Source organism: Microplitis demolitor, chromosome 5 (assembly GCF_026212275.2).
Source record: "Microplitis demolitor isolate Queensland-Clemson2020A chromosome 5, iyMicDemo2.1a, whole genome shotgun sequence".
NCBI lineage: Eukaryota > Metazoa > Arthropoda > Insecta > Hymenoptera > Braconidae > Microplitis > Microplitis demolitor.
In genome coordinates this window covers 22,387,992-22,410,769 of record NC_068549.1, presented here as the reverse complement: position 1 = coordinate 22,410,769, position 22,778 = coordinate 22,387,992, and the positions used below count along the sequence as shown (strand labels likewise).

At 29.6% G+C, this 22,778-nt stretch overlaps 1 protein-coding gene across 3 annotated transcripts in view; it reads left to right on the top strand.

The window, feature by feature from the left end:
- Positions 1-9,503: 9,503 nt before the first annotated feature.
- LOC103572588 (poly(rC)-binding protein 3) overlaps positions 9,504-22,778 on the top strand; it is a 30,644-nt gene continuing 17,369 nt past the window's right edge. For all 3 annotated transcript variants that reach the window (XM_053739170.1, XM_053739169.1, XM_053739171.1), the window contains exons 1-4: positions 9,504-9,663; positions 18,229-18,285; positions 18,795-19,193; positions 19,887-20,009. In XM_053739170.1, the coding sequence (XP_053595145.1) occupies positions 9,592-9,663; positions 18,229-18,285; positions 18,795-19,193; positions 19,887-20,009 (651 nt within the window). In that variant the 5' untranslated portion in view covers positions 9,504-9,591. The remainder of the gene's footprint in view (positions 9,664-18,228; positions 18,286-18,794; positions 19,194-19,886; positions 20,010-22,778) is intronic.

The window sequence follows — 22,778 nt, the reverse complement described above, 5'->3', positions numbered from 1 at the left end:
TTGAAAGATAATAAGCATAATTGCGGGAGTAAATTTTGAGTAAATATGAATTTTATTTAAATCCAACTCAACTTCATTCTTTGAAGTTTCGAAGTTAAAAAAAAAATTACTCACGTGTAGATTTTATTTTAATCCGCATTCATTCTGATCCAGAGTTTGAATGTTAAAAAAATTCCCCTTCGCAGTGAATTAAATTAATAAACGTAATTGGCTCCGCATTCACTCTGGATTTACTCCACGTTCACTGAAAATTTTCTACAAAAGCAAAAATTTTTATAAAAATTGACTGTTATTCTAGTAATTAAAATATTTTACAATTTTGCTGTGGAAAAAAAAAAACAGAGATTTAGCCTTAGTTACGCAGAGCTTCAAAGCTCGCCGTGTAATAAGCCGTTCATTATTATGCAATAAAATTGTTTTACTCAAAAGGTTTCAATCTATTTAAAGCTCATTCAAGCTTTAATCTGTTTATAAACCAACAATAATTTATCGGTCATTTTATTTAAACTTTTTTATGCAGCCTATTTATCAAACCGACGCCAATCCAAGAATAGAAATTCTTCATTTTTTTATGAGCTTGCAATTTATTCACCCGACTTACCCCGACATATGCATATACGTCAGTCTATATATTTTTCATGACAAATAAAATTACTGAGCTTGCAGTATCAATTAAATAAATTACTAACCCATACTTAAAAAACGCGGCCTGTGTCGCGAAAAACGAAAATCTAAATGGAAACAATTGAGAAAGCAATTAACTATATAAAGTATTTGATGAATGTGTTGGGTGACAGGAAAATAGAGTTCGTTTCATGAAATTCCTGACCAATATTGGATGTTGTTACGCCCTCTTAACCCACGCCCTCGGCTGTCTCATGCAGATGTGACCTCTACGAGACTTCCGATTGACTCCCGTCAGAATTTTCTACTCGAAAATTTCTAGTTTACTCTATTAGTATGGTATAGTATAGTATACACTAGTGTACACAATTCGGTATGAGTAGAGTAGAGTGAGCTGAGAGTATGTAGAACAGTAAAGAGGGCAAAGAGTTCAGAGAGTTATAGAATAGAGCGAGAAGCTGCAATGAGAACTAGAGTGGTCGCCCAGACTGAAAGGAATAGACGATATTCCTAAACAGTCTTCTGTTATATAGTACCCGTACTACTCTATAGTCTGCTCTATATACTTGACTACACTGTAGATGTACCAGTTGGAGCGTAGTTCCATTCCCCCACTCCTTTATGCATTCTGATGTAGACCTCGTTCCTTGCTGTCGCTTCAGTTACTCAGCGAATGTAGTCCCGTATAGATGCCAGAGATATAGACATACAGCCTCTAAGCAGACTTGAGCGTCTACCCACCGAGCAGCTACCAAGTGCTTCCGCTGACCATCGCAAACTGAATTTCCGATAATTGCTTTCTGCGTCGCCTAAAATCATAATTAAATTTCGCGGAATAGTTAGAGAGACCGAGTAATGGCGATACTGAAGCTATTGAGGAAGACAAATGGATGCTCGGGCAGATGGACCGTTCGTTTCTCGCTGGAGGAACAAAAAGAGATGCAGTATAACCACTGGACTAGTTTCATTGTTTATATAATGCCTGGCAATTCATCCCATCAACTTCACTACAGTTCACTGCTGCCGCAAATTATTTTCGTTAACGATCCGAGATTAACGGTAAACGTTTTTTAGATGTAAAATACCTTTGTTCGGTTGTTTTGATACTGCTGATGGAAATAGTTACGAGGAATGTTAATTTTGTTGTTGATCATAACTTTTTTTTTTTTTTTTTATTTTCAATTCGTGATTGGAATATTTGGTCGAATTGTTTGATGATTGAATTCTGGGGTTTTGTTTTCACTGATGGGTAGATTGTGGACGTATTTGTTTGATGATATGGTATTTCTTTTGTTAATATTTGCTTAATATGAATAATAACAAGCTATTTGTGGGCTGCTTGCTAAATAAGCAATTGTTTGATGAGCAAATTGGATCAAATGTAACAGGGGTCACAAAAAAAAAGATTTCTCGGCTCCAGAAAATTTTTTCTTAATTCAAAAAAATTTTTCGCGCCAAGAAATCCTTGTTTTTTTATGACACTAGTTAGTCGACGTCTGATAATTTTTTAAATCTTTCCAAAACGATAAATTATAAAAAAAAAAAATATTTTAAAAAATTGCACTTATAATTTTTTTAATTTTCTACATGTGCATTTTTTTAATTTTTTTTTTTTGTAATTGATTTGTTGAAAAAAAAATCCGAAATTATCACACATGTTATCAGTACATTTTACACAAAAAAAAAAATCTGTCAATTGAAATATTAAAAATAAACTGACAGGTATTATAAATAAATCACAAATCTTGACTTGCGCGCTCTTAATTCCAATCGTTTTCATAATTCAATACTAAAACAAAAGTTTATTTATAAACTCGAGGAATAAAAGCGTCGAGTTGTTTTGTGACAACAGCACAGCATCAGTTCAATATAATGGATTATAACATGAAAGCGACCGTCAGCCAGTGTAATGCCATGTAATGTAAGGATAGGCAGGTTTAAAACGGACACGTCCTCACTCGGTTCGTTTCAACATTAGAGTTTGGACGTCGTTCACAGGATACACTTGAAAAGCCGGAGATAGAAGTTTGGACGTGAACGAGGGATCTCCACTCATTGAGAGAGAGAGAGATTGTTAGTTGGCTAGTTTTCCTCAGCAGACAGAGAAAGACAATAACCAACAACCAACACCACCGACCGATACCAAAACCAATAGCAACCCATCCAGGAACAGGGATACAGTCGTACTAGAAAATAGTATAGGGGATGAAAAGGAATAGACAGAGAGAAAATATTTATGTGAATAAGTGCGATGAAGACCAACATACACAGCAGAATATATATGTACATATACACATATATATACTTCGATATTGGTATATAGTCATCTCATCGGCTTATCGATTTCAAACTCTGGCTCCTTGACGTCATATCTATTCCCGTAATATAGACGCTCGAGCTTACGTTAGTACTGGTGCTTCTGATATTATATAATACACTTGAATGTATGCATATATAGATTTCCTATGAATTTTGGTCGAATGAGTTATATGTAGGTATGTATGTATGTATGGAAGGGTGTGTTATATAAAGAGAAGACGCATGTTGCAGATTTTCTGTTAACCCTTAGGCAATGTGTACACCCGTATTCGAGTATCCCTTGTATAATCCCTGCTTCTATATACTACATTCGTTCAGTTGAGATATAGATTTATATATATAGTATTTTATATGATGTGTGTTGCAAACATTTACGGGCTTGAGTGTGTTGGATAGATGGATGGATGGGTAAAAATTTGATGAACTATATGGCGGAAAACTTGATATATGTGATTTGAAATGGGACATATCGGGCAGCGATGTTGTAGTTATTTAAAAGGCTGCTAAATGTATGAGGATTATATATAAAAAAATGTATGAGATAATGAGTAAGTGGAGGTAGTATTTTTTTAATTAATGCAGGGGTGGTTGGATAATTTGAAATTGCGAAAATAGTGGAGTCGCGATGACGTGGGAGTTTGTGTGGGATTGAAAAAATGAATGATATACTTTTTTTTAATGAGTTTTAGAATAGAAATATGATAATTTATTTATTTGATGACGCGATATATTGGCGAGATGTTTGTGTGGGTGTTGATTTTAATGGATATTCGCGAATTGAACCAAGCTTCTATACTGTTTGAAATTTTTTTCCTAAAACGGCAAAAAAAAAATCATGGGAACAAATTAAAAGTTGAAAAGTGAAATGAGTTTTAGTAAAACGAGCTGATTGAGTTTGGCTGCCCTGCTGCTAAACTAGACCTCGAGCGCACACATAAAAAGCTTATAATGAGATATATTCATACAAGACCCAGACATATGTACATGTGTCAACTTTACATTCATATATTTATTACTTGCTTCGTAATTTTGTCCTCTGTGTCCGCGTAATTACGATACCTATTTACATTACCCGTTAAATACGCTTAGTAGTTTATCCAAAAACATTCACCTTCTATTTAACACATCAGTCAATCCACTCATTCAAATTAACTTTGACTTGCCATTTTATTAATTAAACTAAATAATTTTAATTATCAAAGCCTTTGAAATAAAAAATAAACTACTGATCTCATTAGAAGTTATATTTTATTTCATAAATATCATAACGAATCTCTCAAATTTTCAAAACTTTTTTTTTTCATCATTTTTAATAAAATAAAAAATTATGAAGTTATATAAATAAATATATAAATATACTAGTAATATAGATAATTTTTTTTACTGAAAAAAAAAAAAAAATAAATCAATTACAAAAAAAAAATTACCATGAAAATTTATAAGAAGTATTTTTTGAATTTTTGAACCGGGAAAACTTCATTTTTTTTTTTTCACTGTTTAAAATTTCCCATAAAAAAGCTGAGAATTTTCTTTATATAAAAAAAAGTAGTCATTCTTATTCCTCTTTGCAAAATGATTGATTTCCCGCCAAAATCTTAAATTTTTTTAATTTCATGAGTGTAGCAGACATCAGACAAATTTACAATTATTAATAAACCGAGTAAATAATTAAAAAAATAAAATTTAAAAAAAATGCACATGTAAAAAATTTAAAAATCTACAAGTGCAATTTTTTAAAATATTTTTTTTTCCAATTTGCCATTTTTAAATAAATCCAAAAACTATTAGACGTCAGCTGACAGTATCACAAAATTCCCACTTATTTAAATAAATAAAAAATTTCAAATATTTAAATATTTCCCGCGCTCACGTCACCTCACCACGTATCCAAAATAAACCACTCGAGCCTCAACCAATGGCCATAAATCCACCGAGCGCCATCTTGTATCCTCAAAAAGAACTTTGAATCCGCGCTTGCTCTCAGCGGCGCGTTTACTGCGCAGCTCGGCCACGCACCAGAAGTAAGACAGAGTTCGGAGAGTCACACGGTCGCGAGCAAGACACCCGACAACACGGTCACTATACCAACATCCAATACTCCAATATTGTGCATCACTTAGTCAAATACCAAACACGTAACGCAAAAACGCCTTAACAGCAACGCGGTTATTACTTTCAGTTCTCTTATCGTGTTCGTGTGCAGTCCGATTATCGTAAACTCTTATCTCATACGTTTCTTTTCGTGTCTCTCCCCATAGTTGAGCGTCTGTTCAGTGTGTCCAGTGCCGTTACACGCTTCCACATAAAAACTCAAACAACAACTCTCGTCAACGTCCACATTGAACGTTCATTAAAAATCCATCAGGTCTCAGCAGACTCTAAACTCCAGACGTCTTCAATAAAGAAAAAAAAAATAATAATTTTTAAATTCACTCGTGCACTTGCGTTAATTAACAGTGTAGTGAATTTTATTTAAATTCTTAATTACTAATTGACGTGCATCAATAATTAATAATTAATAATAATAATAATAATAATAATTAAAAGTGCGTTCGTTGGATTGGATAAGAATTCAAGTGTCCACGAGTGTCCAAATGTGTTTTGTGTTACGTATCAGCAATAAGTGGATTTAGGTAGTGTATTAATTATTATAATTATTATTATTATTTTATATATTATATATATTTAATTATATATTAATATCAGTGTAGGATAAAGTGTGTAAATTAAGAACCGCCATCGCCATTGCGGCGTTTACATTCAACCGGCGTTCGTCCATGTGCAATTTTTATTTAAAATTTTTATTTTAATTACTCATTTTTATATATGTGTATACATATATATTTACTCATATTTTTATTAATTTATTATTTGAATTTTTTTTTTTTAGATTTCGTTTTTTTGGTTATGAAATTTTACGTCGATTGTTTGATGCCAAAACCGCCATCTCTAATATATTAAATATATATGTATATATATATATATATATATATATATGTATGTATGTATTTATGATACGCGTAAACGCCCATTAAAATAAAATTATAATTTTTATCAGAATAAATACGCGTTATTGATATAAATATATGTGTGTATATATGTATGTATATATATGAAATTGATGTGGATAAGAATATCCGGGTGATGATGATGATGGTGGTCGTATGTTGATAATGAATAAATGTGCATGTGACATGTTGGTTATGTCTGGTCATGAAGCATGATTGATTTTAATTATATACAAATATTAAATTTACTTTGAATTCATTTATTTTAATTGTTGGTTTTATATTTAATTATTGTTATCATTTATATATTTCTAAATTAATTATTATTTTTAAGATCAGTTTTTTTTTTTAATTTTAAGCCAAAGCATACGATTTTATTTTAGTTGTTTTTTTTTTTTTTAGTTCTTTCTACTGACAAAAAAAATATGAGTGTGAATGTAGCAGAAAAATTACAAATTATTAATTAATAGAGTAAATGATTAATAAAATAAAGTTTTAAAAAAATGGGCACTTGAAAAAATTTTAAATTAATAAGCGCATTTTTTTAAAATTTTATTTTATTAATTGTTTACTCTATTTATTTATAATTTTTAATTCGGCTGGTGTCTGCTACGACACACTGATGAAAAAATGCGCGTAATGATTTTGAATTTTTAAATTTTTAATTTCACTTACATTTTAATTATTTATTCAAAAGTTGCCAGCTGCCAGCCACATTTATTCATTAATTTTTATGATTCTGAAGTTAGCAGGCAGTTTATAATTTTCGGATTTTTTTTTTTCATTAAATTTATTATAAAAATAAAAAAATGCACGTGTAGGAAATTAAAAAAACTATAGGTGCATTTTGTTCAAATATTTTTTTTTTTATAATTTAATGTTTAAAAATAAATTCAAAAATTATTTATTGTATGTTAACTTTAGGATCATAAGTCAGCCATCTCGTAATTTTTGAATTTTCTTTTTCTAAGGGATAAATTACAAAAAAAAATTTTTGAAAAAAATGCACTTGTGGTTTATTGAATTTTCTATAAGTGCAATTTTTTATTTTTTTTTTTTCTGGTAATGGATTCGAAAAAAAAATCCAAAAATTGATAATTGTCAAGCTGCTGGTTACAATTAATAATTTTTGAATTTCTTTTTCAACAAGTAAATATCAAAATAAAAAAAAAATAAAAAAATGCACATGTAGAAAATTAAAAAAACTGTAAGTGCATTTTTCTTAAAATATTTTTTTTCTATAATTTATCATTTTTTAAAAAATCTAATTGTTAGACGGCTAACTTTCGTATCATTAATTGTCTACTAACTTTAGAAAAATAAATTAATTTATATAAATTTTAATTTTTTGATCTTTAGTATAATAAATATATATGCTGATATTAAATGTTAGTAAGAGTTGTTTAATATATCGAAAGGCATAAAGATAATCCCCACTTAATTATTAACTTTTTTTTATTTTCAAGTACCAACTCTTTAATTCACGAGAAATTCCATGATACGGTCATTGATCTGTGGAAAATTTTTTTTATACTTTATTGTAACGGTACTTATTTTTATTAGCAATTACATTTATTTAGACTCTTCTATAGTTTATTTATTTCCTTAATAAAAACGTCAAGTAACTTAATAAAATTTTAAATTAGACTAATTAAAGTATTTAAATATAAAAATAATTTTCAATTAAATTTAAAAAAATTAAATTTGTTTTCTTACTTATTTAAATTTACATGCAATAAAAAATCAATGAACTTTATAAACTCATATATATAAATATAAAAATCAATATAAATTGAATTGAGAATTGAAAGCCTTTGATTTCAATTTCATCAACGTCTTCAAGTTTTATTGGAGCAATCCAAGTTAAACCTGAGATTGCATTTTATTCCCATGCATTCGAGACAAAACGACAAGTATAATAAAATAAAAAAGCATAAAGAAAAAGTTTAAAAAGAAAAAGCATATCTCGGTTTGTAACGGTCTGACCGGGTAAAACTTGTCCTCCCTTCTCTCATTTAATTTTACTTCTCCCTCTCTTTCTCTCGTCTCTTATTTTCACTTTGCAGACATAGACATTAAAAAAAATTCATTAAAAATAGAGAGAGGAAAAACGGCAACCAGGTGTCCTAAGTTTACAACGTTCTTTTAAAGCCACTCGATTCGTGAATGCAATTAAAATAATGTCAATATTTTTTAATTACCTGTAATTAACTTGCTAATTATTCATTATTAATTTTTTTTCAATTCTTAGATCATTTTTTTTTTTTTTAGTATAAAAATAAATGAAATAATTAATTTTCATTTTTACAGTTAATTTTTTACGAGCATTTGATTAAATTAAAATTAATTCCGTTTAAGTTGTAACTGTTCTATTACTCCTCCGTATTTTATTATTTTTTTATCTGTTTGTTATTTAAATTTTAATTATCGCTCCTTTAAAATTACGCGGTTGTATTTTTAATATTAATCATGATCCTGATTAGCGGACAATTAATAATTTTTGGATTTTTTTTTTCAACGAATCGATTATAAAAAAACAAAAAATAAAAAAATGCACATGTAGAGAATTTAAAAATCTACAGGTGCAGTTTTTCAAAATATTTTTTTTTTTTATAATTTACTGGATTTTTTTTTTTTTTTCAAAAAAGATCTGGGTGAAAAAATACTATTGTTATTGATGTCGGTCAACTGATGATGAATATTGAGGTGGTTGTAATACAAAATTTATTTTTTAGTTTATTCCAGAGGGATTGTGCGATTGATTTTAATAAATAATGGTATGATTGTTTGAATAATTAAATATGACTGTGTTTAAAAAATAAATTAAAAAATTCAACTGGTGCGCACATTTCAATAGATTTTAATTTACTGCCAGTTAATTTCGTTACTCGTATCGCTATATTTTTTATTCGTTTCTATGCGACCTGTTTTAGTTTTTAGCTGCACTATTAAATAAAAAAAAAAAAAAAGAATTTTCTCAAAGCAAGTAAACATTTTTTTCATATAAATTATCAACAATAAAATGGTAAGATCGTAGGGAGGCGAACAGCAATTCAAAAATTATAATTTAATTTATAATACTGAAGTTAGCCAATGTCTAATAATTTTTGGATTTTTTTCAAAACTAAATTATAAAAAAAAAAAATATTTTGAAAAATTGCACCTGTAGTTTATTAAATTTTCTACATGTGCATATTTTTATTTTTTTTTTTTTTGTAATTAAAAATTTGTTAATTATCTGCTAACTTCAATAATACATTTAATTTTGACCATACATTAGATGTTTCGTCTCTTTATTGGGACAGCAACTAAAGCAAGTCATAAATCATTTCCAAAATTATAGAAATAAAAATCTACCAACTAATTTAACAATCACTCGTACAACTATCAACAATAATTACTCATTACACTTTTGATAATAAAAAATAATAAATTTTTATTAAATTTATGTTACAGTGCGAAGAACGAGCCTACCTGGGACCGATTAAGAAGCACATCCCCCGAAACCCCCCCAGCCAAAATCACACGCCTTACCTCACCCCTGTCCTTATCCTCTTCCAGTCCCTATTTCCCTGGCGCGAAATCGCGCCATCAAATCCGCGAAGTGGCTAAACAAACGGGAATTCCATCTGTTGACGGTATGGATAACAAACCAGTTTTGAACGATGACCCCTCGGTCACCCTCACCATCCGACTTATTATGCAGGGCAAAGTGAGTATTCCATTACTACCATTATAATAATTCACCCTCCATTTCATTATTCCTCATCAATATTCAATATTTAAAAAAATCCCTGTCACAATTCACCCTCGTCTCTCCCCCTCTCTCTCTGATTACACCTCGACTCAGATTTTTATTATTTAGATTTAATTCTTTAGAAATAGAGGGAGAGAAAGTTCATAGCAAAGATTATTATCACGAGACAATACTAGCTCACTATTTAACTTGAACACAATAATCTAGCACTTGCTCTCCTGAATATCTTTTGTATAAATCTCGTAGCTTTGACCTTTGCAAATCCATCTGCTAAATTGAGTGTCGCGATTTAATTGTCAATGATCAAAGAGATTTTATGTGACAGTCCCGTTACTTGGATGAGTATTTATTAAAAGCTGGAGGAAAAAGATAAAAATATTAAAAGCTTTTGTTATCGCTCCTTATCAAAGTTTACTTTGTCTCTTTATAAAATCAATATTCACTTTTTATTATGAATATTAATATTAATATTTGTCTGGTACCTGAACTAATTTTATTTTATTATTATAGTGGACAGCGCATGAAATCTTTGGATTAATTATTTATTATAAATTGCTAATTAATTTAATTGTTTATTCATACAAATATGATATTTATGTGACCGATAATTAATTACTTACGTACTAATTATTAATTATTTATGGTAGATTTTAATAATTAATTTAAATTTCGGTCATTATTTATTTTTAATATGAATTTTTTAATCAAGTAATTAATGATTAATCATTACTAATAATTCATCAAATTTCGTTGCTAAAAAATATTTTTGGACAGGATCAATACATTTACGTCGTACTAGAACATACAGTGTCTCTTGAATTTTTTTTTTTACCATTAATATTTCATTGGTTAAAACATAAATTTTTTATGTTTGCTGGAAAATTTCAAGTTATTATTATTTTTAAAAGCACACTTTCATTTATGAAAAAGAGCTTTGGGTAAAATGGGGTCGCTAAAAAAAATCCACTTTTTTTTTTGGCTCTAATAAATTTTATATTTCTTATAAAAACGCAGCAGCCTCAAGAAAATTATAAATAATTTTCTAATATTCTGCTCAAAATTAATTAAAAAAAAAATTAGTCCCCTGCCCCGCGACCCTAAGTATCAATTTAAAAAAAAATCTCAAAATTTCCCAGTGCTAATTCACGCTGAAAGACTTTAAAAAAATATCATATTCCCGTATTGATTTCATAAATTTTTTTTATGATCCTGGCATTTTGTTTATCAAATTTCACCCCCTTGTTTTCCTCTCGTCCCTCTTGCTCGGCAACTCCCACCGTTATTTTTATCACGATCGAACACGCTCTCAGCTCTCACGTGTGTTTCTGAGTGTAGGGCAGAGTAGAGACAGACACGTCGCAACAGCCACGATCGACTCTAAAACACAACCACCATCAGGACAGGCGTGCTAAAGTGCGACATGAAAATTATTGCACGTTTCTGCATATCTGAACGATCCTCTTCGCGTCATAAATCCACTACTTCTTTCACATACTCATGCCCATATGTATATACTTGCATACATATATGCATTAAATTTGTATAGAGCAAGTGAAAATGTATGTACAAGTAAGCCTTGTACATACATATATATATATATAGAATATCATGACCCTTTGTGAGTAATATAGAGGAGATGAGACAGCCGGTTCTTTGCTAAGGGTTTCCTTTACCCCGTCTCACGTTCTCTGGCTCTCTGGTTCCCACGATGCATGAAGCTTGTAGCTTCGAGACTCCAAGAGCTTCCACGTCAAATCTCATTACACCCTCGTTTTTTCGCACCGACGACCACGACGACGACAACGACAACGACGAGGGAGACGAGGGGCTTCATTTTTTTCCTCGCACTTTACTCCCTAGCCTCCTTTATCCTCATACTGCTCAAGTTGCTTTTCATCATTTTTTTTTTACTTTTTATTTTACTTACTCATTTTTTCATTCTTCCCGTTAGTCTCAGGCATTATGACGTTTTTTTTTGCCAGCTTGTTTTTAACACTTGCCGCGACATCTTTATATATATATAATCGGGCTCTATATCGTGCTTAATGTTACTTTATGTATACATATATATTAAGGGCGTGCGAGTGTTTGAATTATTTGTAACTTTTCCAAGTAATCAACATTAATTTTTTCGTTGATTTTTATCTGACTTCTATTTACCTCTGAAAAAATTTGAATTAAAGCCAAAACCTTAAGAATAATTCAAATATTTGAATGTCGAATAATTATTAAGTTCAAACTATTCGCACCCCTACTATATATATATATATATATATATATATATATATATATATATATATATATATATATATATTTATAAATTTACTAAAAATTTGACTTTAAACTTAAATAACTTTTGAACAAATAGATTTATCAAAAAATGATAAGAGATCTTTTTTGTAGAGCATTCAATTTCTTATCAACCATATCCTGAGCTTATCAGTACCATAGACCATGACTGAGGTACATCAATACTTAAAATCATTTTTTTTCCATGTTATTCAAATGGAAAATCCAAAATTATGATTCGACCTGAAAATATCGATATTAATATCTCGTATTCTACAGGAACTATTTTTGCATCCTCTGACAGAATTTCACAGCCACTAGAAAAAAAAAATATACATATATATATTAATAAAAAAATTTTTGTATATAAACCAGATAATTTTTTTCGGTGTCCGGGAGTCAAACAAAAATTGGCAATTGTTTAAAATAAATTAATAGCTTAATTTATCTTATAAGTAAATAAATAAATGACAAATGCATTGTCATTAGCTGCTTAAACATGATTTTAAAATTACATCTATTTGTCTTATGTACTCCAGCCTTTTAAATAAAACAAGTGCCAGGTTGGACATTTATTAAATTGTTCTACTCTCTCAAGTTAATTTACTCTACTTCTTCTTCTTCTTCTTAAATGAACACAAGTATTACGTGATACATAATATAGTTGTAGGTGTATTGCAGTGATAGTGATGGTGAAAAACCTGGTTTGTCTCTACGACTTTAATTAACATAAAAAAAAAATTTACTTGTATTACTTTAATTGTTAAGTACTTAATCTTTTGCCTCTCATTACTATTCTCTTTTTTTTTTTTTCATGAGCAGAATGCAAACAACTGGTAAAAAAAAAATAGAGTATGTCATTTTTATTTCAGAATACATATTTTAGCATAATAATCGATGCCCCGATTAATAGTCTAGTGGCATTTTTCCGGCTCCTGATGTATGAGCTCTAGTTTTTTACCATCGGCTTACTCTCTAAACTCTTACTCGTTTTTTATAATTTTTTTCTGTTTCTGTTTATATTTTTTCTTTCTTTTTTACTCTACTTTACTACTGTGTACTCGGTACTAGTGAGCTTGGCAGTAGGCTGGACCACAGCCAATACTTTCAGCCAGATCTGCTGTACCGTAGACTCACTGCTTGGGGATCTTAAAATTCTATTGTATTACATTGAGTATCATCTCGTCTCAAGATCTTTGGCAGCGTCTCATGACGTGAAAAGAGACAAAAAAATAAATAGTCATAATAATAATAAATAACAAACTTTCGACAAACTAAAATATTTCATTCACTTTTAATCATTTGTTGGCTCCATGTGTTGTGTTGAAATAATTTATAAACTTTTTTTTTTTTAATTACGCAATAAATGTCTTTTATTTATTCATTTTGACGCAGTATTTTTTTTAAATTCTTCACAAAAAAAAAGAATTTCAGTGCAAAAAATTTTTTCCTACCTCAAGAAAACTTTCATTTAAAATTTGTAAATGATCCAGAAGTTAACAGACAATTTAAAATTTTTTGATTTTTTTTTTTTTTTCAACAAATGAATTACAAAAAAATAAAAACTAAAAAAATGCACTTGTAGAAAATTAAAAAAACTATAAGTGCAATTTTTTCAAATATTTTTTTTTTATGATTTGCTGCTTTGAAAAAATATTCAAAAATTATTAGACGTCGGCTAACTTCAGTATCATATTTGTGATGCCAAAAATTTCTTGGGATAAGTAAAAATTTTCTTGAGTCAAATTTTGAAATTTTCAAAGTTTTAAAAATTTTTTTAAGTGTTCCATCTAATTTTGGAATTTATTCATATAATTCTTAGGGTTTTTTGAATTTATCCCGTTGATGTACAGTTGACCTAATAGACGTTAATAAAATACGATTTGTTAGAAAAAATTTCACAGGAAATCGATGAAAATTTCTTCAATTTTTATTAGAATGTTTCCTTTACAGTCATGCACTGACTATTATTTAAATAAATGAGATTAATTATAGACCTAATTTCGAGCCGATTGCGGCAATGGAATTCTAAAATAATTACCTTCGGTTTGAAACTTCCATCTAATTATTTTTTCCATCACATAATAAAAAAAATCCCATTTAATTCAAAATCATTCATTTCCGCCCGATAAAAAAAAATTCTCCGCACAATAACTAAAACTATTTTTAAAAGTTAAAAGCTATTTAACTTTGGAATTACTGTTAAGTAGAACAAAGTAATTCTTTTTATCTATTTCCCAATAAATACGATAAAAAAAAAACCAATCGCACTGTTTTCCAAAGTTTTAAAACAAAATTTATATTTCCCTTTATAATAAATTACCGTAATAAATTTTGAAATTTACCAAAAATTCCCGCCATAAGTTCGCAGTAATTTAATCTTAAAAAAAAAACGTCAAAGCACATATGGTTTTATCTCCAACATTTTACCCGAATGATAAAAAAAAGTTGTCGGAATGTCTCCTGGAGACTTATAGCTAACAAACGGCAAAGTAGTTTTTTTTTTTGCTACATATCCAACTTCTAAAGCCGTTCCATGCCATTTTACATTCAGAGACAAGTCTTTAGACTTTTGCATTGCATTACATTAAATAACGTTACGTTAAATTGCCTTGCTATATATATTTATATAACACCGGGAGTAAAGTCTGGTCTGATATCGGGCGATCGTTAAATCTCGTAGACAATCTGGTGAGCATGATCTCGTTGATGTGTTCACTGGGTTGCCAACTGGCAGACGATTTTATCAGGCATTAAGTGCATTAATTCATGCCAGCACTCTGGAGGAATAACTTAACCCAAGTATCAAAGGACTAATCGACTTAAACTTATAATTATATGTATATACATTTTAACTTTTTATTTTTTATCTCGTTTTCTCACTTTTATCGGTACTTCAGCTGACTAGTGTCTTAAAAATTCATTGGATATTTTTTATGCAGTCGATATTCACTCGAGTCCAATCCAACCCGACAATTGGAATCTTACATTACTGGTAGATATCGATTCCGTCCGATATTCAAAGTATCTAGATGCACTCAGGGACAAATTTTACCGATAGATATGGACCCGTTTTATTTTTTTATCTCTTCCCATTATTCTAGTTACTTTTTGGCTCTATTCAAGCCACTGATATTTTTTTTATTTATTCTTATTCACTGTCTTGGTCTGGGGCTCGCTGAAAGGAACGATATCTGCAGGGTTCATTCCAGAAGACTGGACTAATGCCAGGGCTACTGGCCAATCTCGAGATTTTTTGTGTATTATTGAAGAGAGACGTTAATCACAGGTGCAATTGCTGTTGGAGAAATATAAATTTTGATTCATTTCATCAGTACTTTTGATTATTTATAAGCCCATTAATTTACATGTAAATGAGTTCATTGATGAAGCTGTTGAAATTTGGTTTACTTTTATATGTCGATCAAATTTCGAATCCGTTAATTTGGGCATTCTTAAGTTCGTGTCCAGAGGCGCGAAATTTGAAACTTATTTTTGAAATAGTAAACAAAAATTTTGATTAGTCAGTAGAAAAAAATTTTGTTTTGTGTTTGAATTCAATTTTGGTGAATTCAAAAAATAAAATTTCGGTTATTTTGGACTACGGTTTTTTTTTGGACTAAAAAATTTAAATGAGTTATGAATTAAAATGAATATTTTTTATTACTCATGTCACATATAATTTTCTTAGAATAAAATATATATACAGTTAGACCGATAATTGGCATCAATCCAACTTGTTTCTTTTCTTCTCTCTCATAAAATTTTCTTCATGTTATATACCAGCTATATTCGTTTTGTAAATCGCGTCATTGCCTTCAACTACTTGCTTGAAAGGATCCTAAGAATACGATAAAAAACCAACCTATATATATATAATCCGAGACTCAATTGCTGTCGTTAGACTATCTGAGCATTTTTATTCGATAATCATAGATATAACGACATATATACATACATATATATTTTTTCTAACCAATTTCATTTTATGATACTATATTCTGTAGTTTATAAATTTAATGAATTTCAAAAATTACTAATTTAATTTGTTTAGTTTCATTTCTTCATATATATTTGGCTTCGTAATTGATCAGAAAAAACCCCATATAGAATTTGATACTCGTAAAATAATATTCTGTCTTTTCTTCAAAGAATTTGTTTAGGATCATGTAGAAGTATCATTTTTTGGTTAATGCTCTATTTTTGGACACTTGATATTTTATTTCAATTAAAAGAAATTTCCAAAAAATTTTCCAGTTTTTCTCTTTAATGAAAACTCTTATTACCCCACACAGAAAAATTCGATGCGACCCTTTGTCTTATTTATTAAAAATTTCCATTCAGTGAAAAAATTTTTGACAGCCTCCATTTTCTGTACTAGTGAACCAAAGGCAGCTCTGTTCATCCATTTTAGTGCGAAAGAGAAAATTGAAAATTTCCCTTAATGAAAACGTACACAAAAATACTCATTTAAATTTTTTGTGTCCAAAATTGGCTCTAGTGGCCAAAAACGGTACTCTATTTTATTCAAGGATCTATTTATATATAGTATAAAAATTTGGTGGCCTATATATATGTATATATATTTATTAAAATTACTTGAAGTAATTATTTTTGCACAGATTCTTAAAACAGGGTTGTAATTACCGTAATGATTTACGATTTGGCTATTTAGTTTAAAATTATTGCGAAATAGTTTAGAGGTTTATGAGGCGAACGAACGGTTTTATAGATTCGTTTGACATCAAACACTTGGATAATTGCTTTTGAACCAAAATATATTATATTAATATTAAATTTTATATTTTAATTAAATTAATTTTCCAATAAAATATTCAGTAAACATAATTAAATTTTATTTATTACCAACACTAATCATAATTATTTATTTTTATTTTCATCATTAAGATAATAAAAAAAATTTAATTACGATTTCAGTTTTATTTCCAAACTGATTAATGAATTTTTTAATTTATTTAATTTCCGTGAAATGGCCGAGAATAAAGTGAGCTTTCGTCATAAAAAGCCTTTGATAAAATTATTTCAATGCGAAATTAAATTCCATTTTGTTTTTTAATAAAACTGATAAATTCATCTTTTAGTTTATTAAATTCAGCTCAAATTCATTTTTAATGAAGTCGTTTTTGATAAAAAAAAATTTAATAAATATTCACTGCAACGAATTTATTATAAAATTTATTTTCTAAAATAAAAAATCAATAATTTTATTATCAGCCGATAAAAAAATAATAAAAATTTGATAACAATAGTATTAAAAAAAAAAAGAAAAAGCCATTAGCAAAATAAACAAAGTAAAAATTCATGATTTCGGCAGTAAGTTTTAAAGCACTTGTAATTCCCCTGGGTGTACTCTAATTGGGGCTTAAATATACACATTGGAAAGCCCGAACGTCGGTGATTGAACGAGCAATTTGCATGATATCCCACTGGATTTTCCTTAATATCCTGAGCATAGGCCACAAAATTAGCATCAAACTCTCAATTCACCAGGAGAACTAGACCAAGTAAGCACAGGAACCAACTGCTTGATATCGGCTCCATCAAAATTTAAACGATTGATTTTAAAAGATAAGACGAGTAGTTCTCGAGGCATAATAAACCCATTATCAAATGGGTAAACCACCGCTAAACACCATCATCATCATTATCATACTCAATGAGACCTTGATCCAAATTTCGACAAATTTCGAGTGAATATAACGACGGCAAGCATTTGCTAATGCGAGACATGAACGTAGAAAATTTCGATAAAATGTCTTTAAATGTTGGCACTTAGTTTTAAGAATGCTTGGAGACAACCATTATCATAATTGTCGCTGTTGTCAGGCGTAATCATTAACACTAGTACAACCTGCCGGTATTTTTAATCTTATTGTCTATAGCTGAGAGCTAAATATATAGACAGATCGCATAGTTGTTTATACTCTTGTTTTATTTATCGAGTGACTGGCTGAGTTACTTGCTTGGTATTTTATCCAACTAAAATGCTGTTTGTTATTCACGTAAGCTAATGCTGACATTATCGTCGGGGTCAAAGCATGTTAGGACCAACTAACTAAAGCTACATGACCTGGCTCTTAGCCTGGAAACGTTTTATTTATCTAATAATAGCATTAACACTTCGCTCTCTTCCCTGATGTCTCATCGATCATTTCTTAATTCCCTATATTTATTTTTATACCTTATTTTATTTTATTTTTTTGCTTACAGGAAGTTGGAAGCATCATTGGCAAAAAAGGAGAAATTGTCACGAGGTTCCGTGAAGAAGTAAGTCGCCATTTTTTTTTTTTACATACTTCGTGCGAAGCGCCACCTGCTTTGCGTACACTAGTACAAAGATAATTTATTCAGGCATAATTTCGACGCGGTGTTAAATCGATTTTTTTATTAATAATTTTTTTAATAGTCTTGTAAAAATCTTCGGAAGCTCGATAACTCCAGAAAAATATAATAAGTTGATATAATTTTTTTTTTATTGAGTTCATACCATTAATAGCAAAGACGCTTTTGAAAATCGCGGTTCAAATTCTCTTTGTTTAATTGTAATTAATGAAAAAAAGTTAAAACTGGTAATTTATGAAAATATGGCTGCCATTTTTTATTTTTTATTTTCATTTCTCCACCTACTGATGGCAGGACTAGTCAATAGTGGAATTAAAAATGAAAAAGCGACATCTTAAACAAAAGGCGGGAAATTTTAAAAAAATTTTTAAACTTTTGAGTGATTAGTCGGATCACAAGTTTATTTATTTTTTTTTTTTAAATGAACTTTTCAGTCTGGTGCAAAGATAAACATATCAGATGGTTCGTGTCCTGAGCGAATAGTAACAGTAACTGGACCAACCAACTCAATCTTCAAAGCTTTCACCCTGATATGTAAGAAATTCGAGGAATGGTGCTCGCAATTCCACGATGTCTCGGGCGGAGGCGCTGGAGGTGGCGGTAATACACCACGTACTCCAATCACCCTACGGCTCATCGTTCCCGCGTCTCAGTGCGGATCTTTAATCGGCAAAGGCGGTTCCAAGATCAAAGAAATAAGGGAAGTTACTGGTGCGCTCATTCAAGTCGCGTCTGAGATGCTTCCCAGCTCCACAGAACGTACAGTAACTATCTCCGGTACCAGCGAGTCTATTACTCAGTGCATATATCACATTTGCTGCGTCATGTTAGAGGTGAGATAACAACCATTATGATCATAATTAGACATTCAAAAATTCTATAATTTTTTTTTTTAATAATTACTGTTACATTTTTTAATAAATAAATATCTTTTCAAGTTTGAAAAAAAATTTTGAGGCCTCAAAAAAAAAAATTTTTGAATAAAATAAAAATAAAATTTTCTAATGATCCTGAAGTTAGCAACAATGGACATTTTTCAAATTTTGGTTTCAACCATTTAATTTAAAAAAAAAAAAAAAAAAAAAAACTAAAAATATGCACATGTAGAAAATTAAAAAAACTACAAGTGCAATTTTTCAAAAATATTTTTATTTTGTAATTTACCATTTTTACAAAAATCAAAAAATTATTCGACATTGGCTAACTTCAGTAATTATTATATTATTAATTAAAAATTGTAACAAATTTACTGTAGAGATTTCTTGATTACAAAAAATATTTAAAAATGATTTTTTATATTAACGTCCAGTACAAATAAATTATTTGAAAAGAATACTTTGCATATGTTATAATAAAATAATTAAAAAATGAAGAAATCTCTTGACGGTATTTAGTCTAATTAAGTCAATCACTTAAAACGTCACAAAAAAAAAAAAAAAATTAATTAAGTGACGTAATAAAATAAATTACTAATAATGCGCACGAAAACGCGCAACTGTTTGTTTGTTTTTTTTTATCTGTTGCAGTCCCCTCCCAAAGGTGCCACGATTCCTTATCGCCCTAAACCCCAAGTCGGTGGGCCAGTGATCCTGGCTGGTGGGCAAGCTTACACCATCCAGGGTAATTACGCGGTGCCCGCCCACTCGGACGTAAGTACAGTATTGCCATTGCAGGCATCCGCTGCCGGGCCTGCCCCCCCCTCGCTGAACCAAACTCTTACCCCATCGCATTTCGCGGCTGCCCACCCTTCCTCACCTTTTGCTTCACACGGTCATCATCCGCTACTTCCGGCTCATCTCACTGCCGGACCACCACCCCATCACCACCACCACCACCATCATCCGCTACACCCGAGTTCCCTACACGCCAGCGTGGCAGGCCTCGCCGACCCCCTGCTGAAGAGTGGACACTTGCAGGCAGCCCTCCCGCCCGCACTCTTGGCAGACGCCGTAAGTCTTTTGTTTTTCGTGATCCAACCCCCCACCCCCACCCACCCAACCACCCACTACCTTTGACAACCAACGTAATTATTATTTTTATTTTTATTTATTTTTTTTTTTTACCTTTTACTTAACGACGCTTGCCCCCCCGGCCCTTCAATAAAAATTAAATTTGTTTATTTTTATTTTTATTTATTAGACCGACATTACTGGACATGTTTACTTAGACCTTTTTTTATTTGATACGATGATGGGATTTTTTTATTTAAATTTTTAAAATAAATTTTTTTGATTTTTTTTTTGAAAAGTGTAAATTATAAAAAAAAAATATTTTGAAAAAAATGCACTTATAGTTTTTTTTTTTTTTTTTTTTTTGCAATTAATTCGTTGAAAAAAAAATCCGGAAATTATTAATTGTCTTCTAACTTGAGGATCTTAATAAAATAAAATAAATTAAAATTACTAGTTTAATAAAAAATATTTAAAACCCTTAACATGACGTCATTAGCGCTGATTACACAATAACTTTAATGGCTCAGTAAAATATAATTGACCAGATTTAATTAAACATTAAATAAATGAATAAAATCCCGCATCGTATCGATATAATTGCAATTAGATAACAACCTGGCGTGTAACTGAATGTTATCAGGACCTAGGACCTCTACTAAGCTACCACACACTTACTCCAAACTATTATTACTAATACTAATAAAGTTGACTATTTTAAAATAACAATAACAAAAAACCAAACATCACTTTTCCACGTGCCTTGCAATTACAGACTGACGCTAATAATCCTTGCTTGTTGCTTGTAAACTTAAGCTCGATAAGTTCTCTCCCTTTTTCTATAAATTTTAACTCTCAGAGAGAACTTTGAAAAGCGATAATTTATAATTTTGGATTTTTGATAAACAATAATTTTTTAGACTCAAAAATTTGAAAAATCCAAAATTATTATACTTTATTAATTTATTTCTGCATGCACTTGAATGAAATCCTTTGGAAATGATAAATCTTTTGCTTGTCTTGTGTCTTGGTATTAAATTGCTTTTATTAAATTTACTATTTATATCTTTATATATTTTTTTTTTAAATTTAAATTTAAAAATTCGCGGTCAAAATATTGATAATTTATTTTTTAATTTTTACACAAGAAAAAATACAAATCACAGGTTGGGTAAAAATGCACTAGATGTCGCGGTAACATGAGGGCGCGAGCATTTACTGCTTTAAATAGCGACAAAATGGCCGTCGATTGATTTTAAAAAATATAAAACAATTTTACGATCACGTTACTACGGGATAGAGTCCGGTTACTGGGTACAAGTTTTTTAAATTTGTAAAGATAAATAATTTGAAAATGAATTTTTATAAATTTTTTTACACAAATTATAAATATAAATTCCGGAAAAATCTAATATTCTATCAAAATTTATTGTAATGGGAATCCGCTTTGCCAAACTTATCCACTTGAGAACAGCATAATAGCAAAGTTGTTCGAGCGCATTTTTGAATACATTTTTAAATGTCAAATTTAAAAAAAAGTAACAAATTTATTCTAGAGTGATTTAGGAAGATAAAATTTCCAAATTTTTAATCAATTATATAATACTAGCGTACATGTTTCGCGCGCGTGTCGTTTTTCATATATTTATTTTAATGTATATTTTCATGTAGTTTGTGTATATTTTTTTGCTTTCGACCAATCACATTACGAATAAATTGATGTAACATACATTTCATCTCAATTTTATTATGGGATTTTCCATGAATAATTCAAATATTCGACCGTAATAAATATACTAAATAGAAATTTTCAATCTTCGAAATCGTCGAGGTTATGTTCTAATTCGCGAAGGACATTGTTAAAAAAAATGATGCTGTCCACAATTTTTGAGTTCTTGTTTTAACTGCGCAACATTCCAAGTAAAATATTTCGTGTTATTTGTATTCATATTGTTAGATAAGTTTAGAAATCATTTTTAACCTCAAATTTTTGTGCGACATCGAACAAGCTATGATGCTGCCCAGTGGGTCTAGTTCGACAAAAACGGATCCCCATTCATTAATAATTTTTTTTTTTTACTCTTTATTCTCGTAATCATTCGAAAATTAAATAGAACATTTCAAAATAATTTTGTTCCATAAAATGAGACATTAGTAAAAAATAATTACATCTACTGACAGTAAAACATAAAATCGTTGATTATTTTTAATTAACGCGGCTTTTTTCTACTACTCCATTATTTCATTGGTACGTTGATGTATACAGAGAGATATTGAAAAAAATTTTTTATTCTATTTACCGAATAAATTTGACTTGCGAAACGCAATGGAATCACTCATTGCATCCTATTGAATTTTATTTTCTCCGCAATTCATCTTTTATTGACTACTTCATTGTTCGCGAATAAAATACAACTGCGTTGAAATTTTTTATTATCTTTATCTGTTATTTCCATTGAATACATATAT